This window comes from Entelurus aequoreus, linkage group LG07, assembly GCF_033978785.1.
Source record: "Entelurus aequoreus isolate RoL-2023_Sb linkage group LG07, RoL_Eaeq_v1.1, whole genome shotgun sequence".
Classification (NCBI taxonomy): Eukaryota; Metazoa; Chordata; class Actinopteri; order Syngnathiformes; family Syngnathidae; genus Entelurus; species Entelurus aequoreus.
This window is the reverse complement of record NC_084737.1, coordinates 52,652,981-52,667,501: the sequence shown is the minus strand read 5'-3', so window position 1 is coordinate 52,667,501 and position 14,521 is coordinate 52,652,981. Positions and strand designations below refer to the sequence as shown.

Here is a 14,521-nt window from a genome sequence, read left to right as displayed (position 1 = left end):
TTTGCAGCAAAAGGTGACCAATTGCGTCAAAATTGTAAGTCAGCAACTGGAAAATCCCAGTTGATCGTTAAGTTGCAAGACCTTTAATCTTCAAACAACGTTAAACAGACTGCTTCTCTTTGAATTATACTTTCCTGCATACTGCTTTTGTAGTCGCTCGTAACGTTCACTTCAGAGAAACATTTTAATACTGGTTCGCGTTTATGAAAAGTGAACATTTTAATGTGCGTTAACAGAAGGTTAGTGTTACTGAAAATGGTCGTATGGTAATTTGTACCTTTACCGGCGTTTGGACCCAGAAACGTCTAGGTAGGCTACTTCGACTGTAAACTTCCTCTTTGTCGGTTGCTTTCTTTTTGTCCAGCCCAAAATGCTGAAGACATTTCCTGTTTCTACAGTGGAATAAAAGTGACTTTGTTGTAGTTCACTGACTGGTAAGTGCCAGTAAACTGCGTTTGGTTATTGATATTCCACTATTGTAACCCATTGCCAAATACATTCTCGCTAAGTGTTATTTTCGTGGCTATCACACGCATTGTGAGGAATGTAGGGGCAACAGTTAAACTAGTTTTACTTTTTTTTAAAAGTTGAAGCTATTTGTAGTGACGCGATACTACTGTATTGACTTGATCCTTACTATACGAGGTGCTAAAACGTAGTAAGGTATTTTACTTTGAAGAACGGCTCTTTGACCGGATGCGTGTGTGGTCATTGTAGAGGCGCTCACGCTGCTTCTGTTCGCCCTCCTATGTGATCATGGCTGCACTGGAGCACACCAGCCATGTTTTCTAATTTAAGACCCAAAGGTTAGGGAAGAGTTGTTTATTGTTTATCGTGCGCAATCGCTGCTTCAATTTCCACCAAGGCGGAGGCTGTGAAGACACTGGTGTCTTCAAAATCAGCGTTATGAAAGGTATGGTAGTTCTCTGTTGAAATATCCAACTTTAGTCGGCGCAGAGTGGGGAGGATGGTGATGCTCCACAAAAGCCGCCTGTGTGCGTACAGCGTAAACAATGTCATTTCATCTGGCTGCGAGCTCACGCTAGCCCGCGAACAAAAGGGAGCACGCATCCTGCTCTTAATAGGCGAGTAGTGTATCATTAGCCCCTAATTACACCAAACTTGACATGTTTACGTGATTATATCCAATCCTGCGGGTCGTCGTGCATACAAAGCTGCGTGGTTGCGGTACATGATGCCGGGATGTTTGCTAACATCGCAGCGCCGATGACGCTCAGACCAGTTAGCTTATTTTGCTAGCTAGCATCACTCGCTCGGTTCCATTGTGAGGATTTGCATAATAACCTTGGAGCTGAGGGGGGATATTTTGTCTCTGGTGTGAATGGAAACATGTTACCCGGGTTCTTATTGCTTTGAACTTTTTTATATGCCGTCTTTGAAGACTGACAAGCGTCGCTCTGGCGTGAATTGTTCGTGTGAGAATGGAGCTAGCGCCGCTTGGCTAACGCAGCGCTCGCAATGGCCTCGTTGAATTAGGAAATGTAGTATTTAGAGGCTTGCTTTAGTGCTACGAAGGCGAACTATGTAGCTTTAGAAATCGGGCATTTTGCGTTGACGTAGCTTCGCTGACCCTTCCTTCGTGAATTGACCGAGGCCATGTCTTGTGTTTGCGTGAATCTTGTGTACACATTTAGCAGCCTCATCAGCCGTAATGATGAACCTTTGTAGGCAACTCAATTGCGCCTCGCTGGGCCTCGCTCTCATCTCTTCTTCGCTCTAGCTGCGACATTTTGAAGCTTGTTGTTGGAACAAAATGGTGCTCACAACAAGCGACACTTTCCAAGTTTAATATGGAGGAAACTTAACTAACACATTATATGGAAAAAAGCAGCAATGGGAACCGAGTGATGCCCACGTGCTTAGCTGTGTAGTGTTCCCTAATTGCACAATGTTGATGAAGATGAGTTAAGGGCTACCTTTTGATTCTTCTAAATGTAGTAATGTGTTCTTCTTATAGATGGAAGCGAATAATCATTTCAACTATGGCACCAATTCCTCAACAAACTCAGGACTGAAACGTTCCTCAGGGGATTCTCTTTTTACTAATGGTTCGTCCTCGAGTTTTCCTCAGCAAGGAAAGAGTGAGTATTATTTATTCCTCATGAGTAAGTTTTGCTGTTCTGAAACATCTAATTGGTAGTTGGCCTCTTGTGTTTGACAGATATGAATGGCGAAATGAATGTGAATGGCGTCACTACTGTACTCGGGTCTGGTGCACCTGGTTCTCAACCACCTTCCGGTCCTTACCCGCATATCAGCAACCACCACCAGAGCAACATGGGCTACCTGTGGGGAGCACATCCTCAGTACAGTTCAACCTTGGCCTCTCCTCCCAGCCACGGCTTGCACCAAAAGCAGCCTGCACCGGGGATGATGCAGCCTTTGTCACAAGCTAACTTCCAGGTTCATGGACAGTACCAACTCAATGGGGACATGGCAAGCTCCCAGCCACCTTCTGTGGCGGACCCGTCAAACTTGCCCCCCACTGGAAGTCCTTTCTGGAACAGGAGTAACCCGGGACCGCAAACTACCAGTTACACTTCCCGCAGTATGTATGGTACCTTTCAGAGTCCGTCACATCATGGAGTTTCTCCGTCACCGCTTCACCAGCAACAAGTGTCCACTACGTCGACGCAACAACACCTCCATTCTCAGCATCTCCCGCATCACTATGGCGTGATGCCAAATGGGATGCCCTTCTACCAGCAGACGCATACATCTCTGCAATCACCTCAGCATCCAAAGAAATCGACGCCTCAAGGTCAGACGATGCTCCCTACAGCCCAGAATTTTACACCCCCACGTGACACAGACGAGGTAACCTCGAATTTGAGGACGTCATCATCGCCTGTGCAGGACAGCGGCGCTAACAAGACCCCCCATGCTAGCACCATGTCTTCTTCCATGCAAGGTGACTACGCATCACATAATTTCAATCAACAATGTATTTTTCATTTGAAGCATTTTTCATATGTTGTGCTTTAGTTTCATTATTGTGACCTGTGCGTAAATGTGGTTAACCAGCAGGTGCCACTGTTGTAGCAAACATGTCATTATGAGTAGAACCATTGAGAGTATTCTCTGAAAAAGACATCTTTTGACAATGTATTTTTCATTTGAAGCATTTTTCATATGTTGTGCTTTAGTTTCATTATTGTGACCTGTGCGTAAATGTGGTTAACCAGCAGGTGCCACTGTTGTAGCAAACATGTCATTATGAGTAGAACCATTGAGAGTATTCTCTGAAAAAGACATCTTTTGACACATAATTCGTTTAAAACATGTTGGACCATCATAAATGTGAATAATATGTGATGTCTTCCATATTTATTATCATGTCACCTTTTTTCTTGCTGACTCAATGTGGTGTTTCCTTAGGGCATTTGAGAGAGGAGAGCAAGGAGGCGTCCCATAGTCGCTCAGAGGAGACACATGTTGTTCAAAGGGCACCTGGCTCTTCCACGGCTTACATCAGGCACACAAGTGATCATCGTCAGAGTTCTGAAAAGCAGACGACCCAGCAGCCAGAAGGTGTCATCAAGCCTTCATTGAGCGCACTTCCTCAGACATTGCACCCACCGTCTTTATCTTCCTCCACGGTGTCTCCGAATAAGGTACCTTCTCTGGTGTCCGGCACTCCAGCTGTTGACTCTCCAATGGATTCTGCTGCGGTTACTACTACTTCGTACCCTGATGTTAGATCTAGTTCACCCCAATCATCATCAGCTACTGCTCCCATGCATTCTTCTCTTTTGCAAATGGGGAAAGACCTCAAGTCTACTGCTCCTGCAACTACAGAGTTGATGCTTCCTGGATCTAAACATCCACTGGTGGGATCATCCTCCTTGCCAGCCCCTCACCCACTCTTGTCTGAAAGTGTTTCTTCGTCTACATCACCCGAGTCACAGGTTTCTGGGCCACTTACAGCTATCTTAGCGCCTGCTATTGTCTCCACCTCTTCTTACTCCGGGGCTACACCTATCTTATCCCTTCAACAAATGGTCCACAGCTCCACACTTCCCCTCATGCCTGCTCTAAAATCCAACTCATCAGTTTGTGATGCATCAGGTGGTGTTCTTTCTTCAATAACATCTCCTGGTGTGTTGTTTTCTGCTGGTAATAAACCTGCATCCATGCCCCAAACGGACTCCTTGTACGCTGCTCCAGCAGCTGGTGCCGTTCGACCCATTGTCTCTGCAGCATCATCCCCACCAGAGGGGCAGTGCTTGCCCTCCTTATCTGCCCATGACAGCACCTCAGCCAGACCTCTCTCTGCCCTACCTCTACTAACCACTCAAGCCTCCAGTACTGCACCTGTTTCTGTCCCTCCTGCCTTGGTGTCTCTGCCTCCTGCAGCATCTTCTGAAGCGGTCCACAATTCTGACTCCGCGAAGCATCCTGCAAGTTGCATTCCTGTCAGTGTGCTTAGTCAGTTGCCAGAGCACCTTTGTCAGAATAACACAAGGAACCCCTTTGCACGTGAAAAAGGCACAAAGGCAGAAGAGTGCCTCCCTCAGGTTGAGGCACACAAAGATACAGATTCTCAGAAATCATCTGATCTTCCAGACCAACCTTTCCATTCTGAACGACAGTCCAGCAATATGCAGAAGGAGCCAATGTCAACTGGCCGTGTTGGGGACCAACTAAAGGCAGCGCAAACTCATTGCCCAAGTGCCGAACGCCTGACTGTTGAAACAAGTTTTGACCACTCTTCACATACTTCCTCCCAATATGGCAGCAATTCAGCCAGCAGCCCGCCGTCAAGATTCCATATTAGTTCTTTCTTAGATATGTCTGGTAGCAGCTTGCACATACATGACTCAAGCAGCTTTGGCAACAGTGTTTACCTGGGCAACGACACTTCTCAGTTTGCTAGTACCTCACAAACTGACGAAGAACCGTCTTCTATATACGACACAACTAGAAACGGCGGCTCCTTCCTGGATTACACCAGAGATGACACGCTGGACTCCACTCGTGAGCAGGAGCTATCTGGGGCACTGGTGTCTTCCCAAAACAGTACGTCGTTTGGGGCATCTCAACTATTTCAGGAAGGTACAATCTGGAATTTTAAAGTTAAAACAACTTATTAGTAGCTTGTCATTTCTCATTAATTGGAGCTCACATTATTTTAAATTGTATTGTTTTTGTATAGGTCATGATACGCCAGACTCCGGAGCAATTCGCAGAACAACCACGGCAATCGAGAACATGACTCCACCGAGTTTCAAGATGAGAGATGAGAACTTCATTGCCTTTAGTACTCCAGCACAGACCCCTGCTGTACACCCGCTCCAGCCAGTCACTGATCAGGTTTTGTCAGCCACTGGAGGATTTCTGAAAAGCCCAGAAACACCTACTAAACTTGATTCTCCAAAGGCATTATGGATGAGAAAATCAGGTAATAAGCCATTTTATAAGTATGACATTTTACTCCATCATCGAATATAATTTGCATGTCCCTTCTATTTTTTTGAAGCTCCTCAAGAGGCCAAGAGAAAGCCACGTGGTCGAACCCCAAAAGCGGAGCTGATGAAGGCTGAAGAGGAGGATGACAACATAGTTGTGGAAGCCAAGGGAAGGAGAAGGAGGAGGGTGTCTCTCAAAAGTCCAGACAAATGTGAACAGATTGGGCCTCTGTCTGAGGAGATGGATTCCGTCACAGCCACAATTGAAGCGGTTCTCGCTAACCCGGCCGCCATCAGCTCACCTTTTGACAAACCCAAGGTGAAAAGGGCCAGAAAACGGGACCAAGATGGAAAGGATACGATACCACCAAAACAAGATGCTGAAATAGCTGCCAGTGATGCTGACGACAATGAAGAACAAAGTTTCACTGCGGGTAATAAAGATGAGAAGATGCTTTAGGATACTGCTGGTTTGACAGTACCTGTGCTGAGCTTGTGTGTGGTTTTCAACAGGTGAACCTAACAGGAGGAGGGTGGCAACTGAGCAGCAAGTCAAGTTTCCTCTGATGCATGGGTAACATACATGTTTACATGTAGTCTTTTACGGTGTATTTTATGCAACATTGCCACTGATCTCTGCTTATTTGTCTTTACGTACCCTTTAAGCTTGATATAATGGCTGTCATATCAAGCTATCATATGCTAAAAAGACACAAAATATATTTGACTGTGATGTAATAAAGCTTTCTCTTGATAATAGATGGAAGAGAGAGATTCGTGTGAGGAAACTAGATGACCGCATGAAGGGTGAAACCTGGTATTACGCACCCTGCGGAAGGAGAATGAAGCAGTTCCCAGAAATTATTAAGGTAGTGCTGTGATTGTTGATTATGGTGGTGAAAATGATAGGTCGTTTATAATCATTTCCCTAAATTACATCTTTCAGTACTTGAAGAAACACCATGACAGTATTGTCACTAGAGAACACTTCAGCTTCAGCCCCCGCATGCCTGTTGGAGACTTTTATGAAGAAAGAGAAAGCCCTGAGGTTAATAACTGTACTTAATAAATCGCTTGCCAATAAATGAAAAACTGCAGTTTGCAAGAATACAAAACATGCAAACACTTTATTCTTTATGATGTGTGGCAGGGTATGAAGTGGTTTCTCTTGGCTAATGAGGAGATTCCCTCTATGATCATGGCCATCACTGGCAAGCGAGGTCGCCCGCCAAACCCTGACAAAGAGAAACCAAGCAGGATTTGTAGCCTGAAGACAGGGCAGGTACGCCGCCCGGGTAGACCCCCCAAAGCCAAGATGATTGACTTCCTGAGTAAAGTTGATGCCAAGCTGTTGAAGAGACTTGAGTCTAAGGGTGAGTGACTGATAATTGATTTTAATGTGATGGGCATGTCATGTGATTAATACCTTCTATTTGGTTATTTTAGAAGGCCTCACAGAGGAAGACAAAGAGAAAATGTCAAAAATCAAGAAGAAGATGAAGAAGAAGGTTTGCACTTGTAATTGTTTATGATGTTACTATGATGTGGTTGTCATGTCTCCTTTATTGCTGCACCTAATGACTAATTTTCTAATCTTTTGACTTATTTGGGGAGTTTTCTGACTAAATCCAAATCAGTTTATTTTGTTTGCTCTGTCTAATAATGAATTGGGCTGAAAGCAGGCAGGTATATGTGTAACCTTTACACTTGTGTTAAAACATGATTGCCGGAATCTTAGTAACCTGTTAAACATCCAAAGGAGGCCTGGGCAACATACATGCCTCTTGCGATAACACTATCACAATATATTACAAGGCATATGATTGATAGAATTGTTGCAGAACAGGTTGCAAGGCTCCTCTGGTTGTACGGTAGCATATTCTTATGTTTTCAAACATGTATGTCTTGGCTCTTTAATTTTGTTTTCAAAGCTGGTTACTCTGAACGCTGAAGTATACTAAGCACTTCTGTTTTGCTATTTTACATTCAAGCTTGTTTAGCGGTTAGCATGATTTCTTGACTCCTGCTGCTCTCTTTGCTTGGTGGCATTTTTAGCTATTTCTCATCCTCCAGTGATAATGAAGGAATTGTGAAAACTTGTGAGAAGTGTATTTTTTTTGGAGAAATTAATTTTGCCGCCATAGAGATGAGGATAAGTAACTTAGTACCGCCTCTACTACTAAGTCTTTAGCCAGGCAAGCAAGCAAGCCTCCTGTGGTTGGTCATTGGTAAACATGCCTCAACAAAAAAAAATTGCAGTTGACTAAGTGAGGCAGAGGTCTATTCTCCTGATTTTTGTATTCATCACTTAGGCCAGAATGAAGAGAATGGAGGATGCGAAGATGAAGAGGATAAGAGAAGAAAAAAAGAGAGCCAAGGTTTTGGCCAAAAATTTCACTATCATTACATTATCCCTTACACCAGTACTTACTCAGCACTATGTGTTTGTCCTGTTTTTTGCAACAGCAAGAGACCCAGAATTTAGAGGTGAAAGCCGAGCCACAAGACCTGACAGCCTCACCGCTCACAGAGGATGCAAAACAGCCTGTTGCTGAGCCCAAGAAGCCAGGCCGGCGAAGGTCAGTCAAGGTGGAGGCAACTCCTCTAATCCAGCAGACAGATGAGGAGAGGATAGCTCAGGGCCAGAGAGTGTTGAGTGCTCGTGGTAAAGCCAAGGCTCTGGCCAAGGCCCAGGCTGAGGCAGAAGCAGCAGCTCGTGCCACCCTGGCAGCTAAGAGAACCGCAGAGCGAAGAGTGCAGACCCAGAGGCGACTAGAGGAACGCAAGAGACAGCAGCTGATAGCAGAAGAGTTGAGAAAACCCACCGAAGACATGTGTCTTACTGACCACAAAGTGAGTTTTTAGTTTCATTTTAAATATGTGATCACAAAGATTATGGAGATAATGACTCTTCCTCTTGTAGCCCCTGCCAGATCTGTCCCGTGTGCCTGGTATGGTTCTCTCTGGCACAGCTTTTTCTCACTGCCTAGCTGTGGTCGAGTTTCTTCATGGTTATGGGAAACTGGTGGGTCTCAATGTACCCAAAGACATCCCCAGTCTTGCCACCCTGCAGGAAGGTCTGCTTGGCATAGGAGAAAGCCAGGGGGAGGTTCAAGACCTGCTCATGAAGCTAATTGATGTTGCACTCCGTGATCCAGGCCTGCCATCTTATTATCAGGTGTGTGATATAGAATCTGAATTGTGGAGACGTTACTTAGACCTCTGTTTTGTTTTGCTCTTCACCCTCAGTCAGTAAAGATTCTTGGTGATAAGCTGGCTGATCTGCAGCTGACGCGCAGCACAGTTTCTGAGGTTCTCCGCATCTTTTTGGAATCACATGGTTATGAGACGGAGGTGTGCAACACACTGAGGACCAAAACCTTCCACTCCTTGTCACCAGAAACCAAGGCAGCTATGTTGGGTTTTGTGGTGGAGGAGCTGAACGGAAGCAGTGTTGTGACAAGGTTAGAACAAGAGCTTTTTTTAATACGTTTGTATTCGGCAATAAGAGGTTCTCACTTGTAAAAAAAATTCACATTTCAGTGACATTGACAACACGCTGGAAAATATGTCAAGCTACAGGAAGAACAAGTGGATCATTGAGGGCAAATTGCGCAAGTAAGATCCATGTTTTTACAAATTAGATCAAGGAAATGTTGTAGATGACTTGGATGTTGAAGATTTTTGGGGGGATTTTTTTCATGCTTCCTCACAGACTTAAGACTGCACTGGCGCGTCGCACAGGACGCTCAGAAGAAGAACTTTGTTTAGAGGAAAGACGACGTAGTGCTCGGGTAGCTGAGGAGGACAATCTGGAGCAGAGTGTTGTTCCAGAGAGAAGCAGTCGCCGTGGTCGCAAAGAAGACGCCAAACTCAGTGATGTATGTATGCGCTGTAACTGCATGTACTAGAACAAGAAAATCATTATTTAAACATTTGTTGTTTTTTTTCTACAGAGTGAAAGTCCTACCAATGCCAGCATTCCTGAGCTTGAAAGGCAGATAGACAAGCTAACTAAGGTAACACTAATGCTTTTCTATCACATTAATAATCTTTGTTTCAAGCAGTGAAATTATCCTCTTCCTTTGGCCATCTTCAGCGGCAAGCGTTCTTCCGGAAAAAGCTGCTTCAGTCGTCTCATTCCATGCGGTCTGTAATGTTGGGCCAGGACCGGTACAGACGAAGGTACTTGGCTCTCCCTCATCTCGGAGGAGTTTTAGTTGAGGGTCCAGAAGAGCTTCTAAGTAAGTCTGAGTACATGTGTTTAGATTACAATTAACTTTAAACAAATTGCTGATTGTTGATTTTTCCAATGTTTTCCATTATCTTACAGCTTCAGGAGATGTGGTCATAGCAGAGGTGCCTGTTGCTTTCCTCAAAAAGGAGGCTGAAACAGAAGAGATGCCTGTCAAAGCAGAAGACACTCCAATGGAAACTACTCCCCCTCAGACTCTGCCTTCTTCGCTTTTCTCTACTACCCCTCAAACGCAGACATTGTCCCCAGAGGAAGACCCCCTCCCTGGCACTGCATCCCTCATGAGCAGCCAAAAAGGACGAGGGCGGCCGCGAAAAATCAAACCTGAGGTGGAGCTCCACCTCCGCACTGCAAAGATTCGCCGCCAGCGTCGAAGTAGCGTCAGGTCAGCGGGGGAAGATAGTCTAGGCTCTCCGGTTGGGGCCTGTACTCAAGATCTCTCGCAGACAGCTTTCCTGAACTGGCTCAGCCAATCAAGACATGCAGTACCCAGTGACACTTGCTCAGAAGAACCTCTAGAGGGCGGTCAAACAGAAGAGACTGTAAAGGATGCTGCAGAGAAGGAAGACCAGTGGTTTACTCCACTCTCCAAAACGCAAAGTGATGACAACTGTCTGAGTGAGCCCCACATGCCCTCCTCGCCCCCTAGTTCCCCCTCGCAGGATCTTGCTGCCCCATTTGTACAGGTTTGATGTTAACCATAACATAGTAAACTTTTATAATGCAATTTCTATCAATACATTTACATTTTCAATTCTATCCTTCAGTTGGACCCGCTCTTGACTTCTGTTGGCGAAGTTTCTGCTGACCCACAGAAGGAGATGGCTACAGAAGAAGTACCCTCAACAACAGAAACACCAACTGTTGCGGAGTGTAAGCCCGCACTCCTTCATGCTGCCAAACGGGCTCCCACCACCCCAGCCAGACCAGGTCGCAGGCGGAGAAGAGGCAGCAGAGGCAGTAGCCCCGCCCGCAGGGGGCCACGTGGAGCCTCAGCCAAGCGCAGAGGTCCCCCTCCCGCATCGCTTCTCCAAGACCTCGAGCAGCAGTACTTTACACAGCTGGTGGTTAAGCCCATCCCAGCATGTAAGTAGAACACACTTGAAATGTTCTTACCTAGTCAACACTGTGGTCACAATACTTTATATCTTTTGCAGCAATGGTGCGCGGCTGGTGGTGGATCAAGGATCCAGAGGAGCTGTTTAGCACTCTGCAAGCTCTCCATCCACGAGGTGTAAGAGAAAAAATACTCCATAAACACCTGGCCAAAAATATGGAGAGCCTAAAGGAGATGTGTACCAAGCCTATCAACGGTGAGCAAAAATTAGTCATAAAACTCTGAAAAGTGTCTGAACTGCTCATTTTATTCTGTAATAACTATCTCCCATTAGATCCCATGTTTGAGCTGAAGGAGGAGAAGAAGGAGGTGCTGTTAGAGGCTCTGCAGCAACCTTGGCAAGTGCAGGAAAAGGCAATGGATGTAGACCTCAGCGCCCTCCAGTGGGTGGAGAACCTAGAGCAGCGAGTCATGGCTTCTGACCTTCACTTGAAGGTGAGAAAGCAACAATAATACATTTTAATGAATACAAGACATTTAAATGTTGTCCTTTCATTTCTCTTGAAGGCTCCACCTCAGAGTGTAGTCAATGAAACTGAGCCAAGCAGTGAGGTACCAGCAATAGACTTTCTGGTAATACAATCAGATTGCATAGCAACACACACACACACACACACACACACACACACACACACACACACACACACACACACACACACACACACACACACACACACACACACAGATGTGGCTAACATGGACTCACTCTCATTTAAGCCGTACACAATCCCAGAGCCAGACTCCACCCGCGAGGACCTCCAGTACTACGAACATGATGCCGACCCCCGTGATGACTGGACGGTACGCACCAAGAAGGAGTGGTCTGGCCTGCCTCGCATCGCCACCCACCCGCTCGACTTAGCCGTGCTGCGCCTCGCCAACCTTGAGCGGAACATCGAGAGGCGCTACCTGAAGGAGCCACTCTGGAACCCGGCTGAGGTGATGCGGCTCGCTCCTCTCACGCCAACCCCTGGAGAAGAACAACCCATGGATGTCATCAGGTCAGGAGAACTGCCTTTGAATACATGGCACAAAAATACTTTTTTGTGTATCTAAAATGCTTCTCTCCCCTTCCAGCTTGGAAAGTGAGATCACATCCAGGCTCAGAACATGGCGGCAGGCTCTGGATCGCTGCCGCAGTGCCCCTCAGCTGTGTCTCTGTCTGATGCAGCTGGAGAAAGCAATCGCTTGGGAAAGATCTGTGACTAAAGTGGTACAAAGAGCTACCATCTTTCAATTCGACTGAACCTCAAGTGTGTCTATTTGACCAAGACTCTTTCCTCCAGGCGTGCCAGGTGTGCAGGAAAGGCGACAACGACGATTGTCTGCTGCTCTGTGACGGCTGCGATCGAGGCTGTCACATGTATTGCCTGAAGCCCAAGATCACCCAGGTGCCTGAAGGGGACTGGTTTTGTCCAACATGCACTGCCAAGGTCAGAACTCAAGCAGAGAAGCAACTCCATGTCAGTGTTTGCAGCAGATGGTCAGCTCTTGTCTTCCGTTTTTCAGGACGAGAGCAAGTCACCGCACCCTAAAAAGAGGACCAGGGTGAAGAAGAAGAGATATGAAGAAAACAGCTCGGATGATGACACAACAACACGAAGGAGCTCTGGCATGGCAACACGGCACAAGGAGGTGGTGGTGGCGACAACGACGACTGCAACCTCTTCGTCCTCTCGTAGCCCAGCAGAAGGAGGGGCCGCCAAGCGACGTCGGATGACCACCCGTAACCAGCCAGACCTCACATTCTGCGAGTGAGTTGTCAACCTAATGCTTTTTTTTTTAACAATACCATGTGGTTGGTGGGTGTTAATCATTTGATATCCTGCTAGGATCATCTTAATGGAGATGGAGGCTCATGCAGACGCATGGCCGTTCCTGGAGCCTGTTAACCCACGTCTGGTGCCAGGTTACCGCCGAATTGTCAAGAACCCCATGGACTTTCTGACCATGAGAGAAAGGCTGCTGCAGGGAGGGTAAGGCTTTCTTGTGTGTCTCTTACGACGTCCCACTTGCTAATGTCTCTCATTTCTGTGTTGCAGGTACTGCAGCTGTGAGGAGTTTGCTGCAGATGCTCAGCTGGTCTTTAACAACTGTGTGCTGTTCAATGAGGACACCTCTGAGGTGGGGATGGCGGGACACTCAATGAGGCGCTTCTTCGAGAGCCGCTGGGCTGAGTTCTACTCGAACAAAGACAAATAGAACACATGATTATCGGTGCTGTAAGCAACCCTTCGTTACTGCAAAGACGGTATCCTCGCCTGTAAAAGTATATCTGTACAGACTTAATATTTGTCTCTCGTTCTTCAGGCCTGCAACTGAACTCACTTGAACTTGTCATTCTTCATCTCCTGTTTGTGCCACACCTGTTTCACAAGTTGTATCGTAGCGAGGCATTGGGTCAAGCCCATCTCTGGAGGGGTGGCGATGATTCGTTCTCAGGCCCGGAGGATTTTAAGTCTCAAATTTTTTCATTGCCTATTTTTTATTTTTTATTGTCATTTTTTTTTTGCAGTCGAGCGACTGACATTGGACCTGCTTAGCGATCCACAACAAACACAATAGATCATTGACCATTTCTCACCTATTCAATAGAAATGTCATGTAATGCGGTCTTATATACCTAGAAGTTTTGTTGCGCTATATATTTTCATTATATATTCTATATAAATATATATATAAAGATGACAATAGCTGGGATTATTTAATAGCAATAGCTCGTAGTGACTGTACAGATGACCTCATAGACTGGTCGAGCAGATTTCTGAAAAAGGCCAGATCAACTAAAAGAAATAGCTTTTAGGGTAGACTCTGTATAACCTCCATTCAGTCTTGCACACACACACACACACACACACACACACACACACACACACACACACACACACACACACACACACACACACACACACACACACACACACACACACACACACACACACACACACACACATTTCTACTGCTGTTGCTGTGTGGAACACTGGAGGATACTTGATGTCAGTCAGTCCATGTGTATTTCACTGCACAGTGAAGAAGCAGCAGTCAGTAGTATACAGATTGTATAGAACTGTGTTACTTGGTCTATCTATTGTAGAGATGACGCTGAATGCTTGCTCATATGTTGTGACACTGTGTGTAAAATATTCGGACATTGTGTGCTGTACAGGAATTGCAAATGAGTTCAAAGCACTGGCTGCATTTGCACCTGGTTACATTCCTTTTTTGTTTTTAATCTCACTTGTGGGCCAGTAGTGTATGATGAAGCGGCTTGTTGGGCGTGCGTGACAAACAGGACCGCACCACAGTCCAGCTTTTATTTAAACATATTTCTTACACTGACCTCAGATCCGTTGGTTAGAACATATACAGTACATTGTTCCTTATTACACGTTAAAAACGTTTTTCAAAAAGGAAAAAAAAAAGACCAGAAAACCAAATGTGGTGTCATGTGAATTTTTAATAATGTACAGTTTTGGTGACTTCAAATTTTGTTCCTTTATATTTTTAGGACCAATTCATTTTTAAAGAGGAGGTATTATCAGATTCTGTTGTATTAAGGTGATGTAACACGTGTGCATCTGTAGAATGTACTGTGAGTTGAATAAAAAAACACATCTAGTAGTCATTTGGACTTCCTTGTGTTTACAATGTCCTTCTGCACCTTTATGATTCTAAAATGGAAAGTAGTTTTTTCTAATGGCCATGGTAGCAGAGGCCAAA

General features: G+C 45.5%; 1 protein-coding gene across 6 annotated transcripts; it reads left to right on the top strand.

The window, feature by feature from the left end:
- Nucleotides 1–173: 173 nt before the first annotated feature.
- baz2a (bromodomain adjacent to zinc finger domain, 2A) lies at nt 174–13,754 on the top strand. 6 transcript variants are annotated; one of them, XM_062053916.1, is made up of 31 exons: nt 684–913; nt 1,979–2,102; nt 2,183–2,932; nt 3,400–5,076; nt 5,177–5,422; nt 5,501–5,863; nt 5,943–6,003; nt 6,190–6,298; nt 6,376–6,477; nt 6,580–6,802; nt 6,876–6,937; nt 7,742–7,807; nt 7,896–8,282; nt 8,353–8,607; nt 8,679–8,893; nt 8,973–9,047; nt 9,145–9,310; nt 9,386–9,448; nt 9,529–9,673; nt 9,763–10,370; nt 10,452–10,770; nt 10,842–10,997; nt 11,076–11,236; nt 11,309–11,374; nt 11,519–11,802; nt 11,879–12,014; nt 12,088–12,234; nt 12,311–12,555; nt 12,634–12,777; nt 12,844–13,023; nt 13,112–13,754. In XM_062053916.1, exons 2-30 carry the CDS (start codon nt 1,979–1,981, stop codon nt 13,001–13,003), a joined length of 7,515 nt encoding a protein of 2,504 aa, XP_061909900.1. In that variant the 5' UTR covers nt 684–913; the 3' UTR covers nt 13,004–13,023; nt 13,112–13,754. The 6 variants fall into 6 exon arrangements, with proteins under 6 accessions (XP_061909899.1, XP_061909898.1, XP_061909900.1 ...); XM_062053915.1 differs by lacking the exon at nt 684–913 and adding an exon at nt 174–309 and having other exon boundaries at nt 12,844–13,754; XM_062053914.1 differs by lacking the exon at nt 684–913 and adding an exon at nt 345–434 and having other exon boundaries at nt 12,844–13,754.
- Nucleotides 13,755–14,521: the final 767 nt, after the last annotated feature.

Excerpts from the sequence above, each read along its gene's own strand:
- baz2a (XM_062053915.1), top strand. The coding sequence starts at position 1,979 with ATGGAAGCGAATAATCATTTCAACTATGGCACCAATTCCTCAACAAAC. Across the intron at positions 7,808-7,895 it reads AAGAAAAAAAGAGAGCCAAG|CAAGAGACCCAGAATTTAGA; the intron begins GTTTTGGCCAAA and ends TTTTTGCAACAG. Across the intron at positions 9,048-9,144 it reads ATTGAGGGCAAATTGCGCAA|ACTTAAGACTGCACTGGCGC; the intron begins GTAAGATCCATG and ends GCTTCCTCACAG.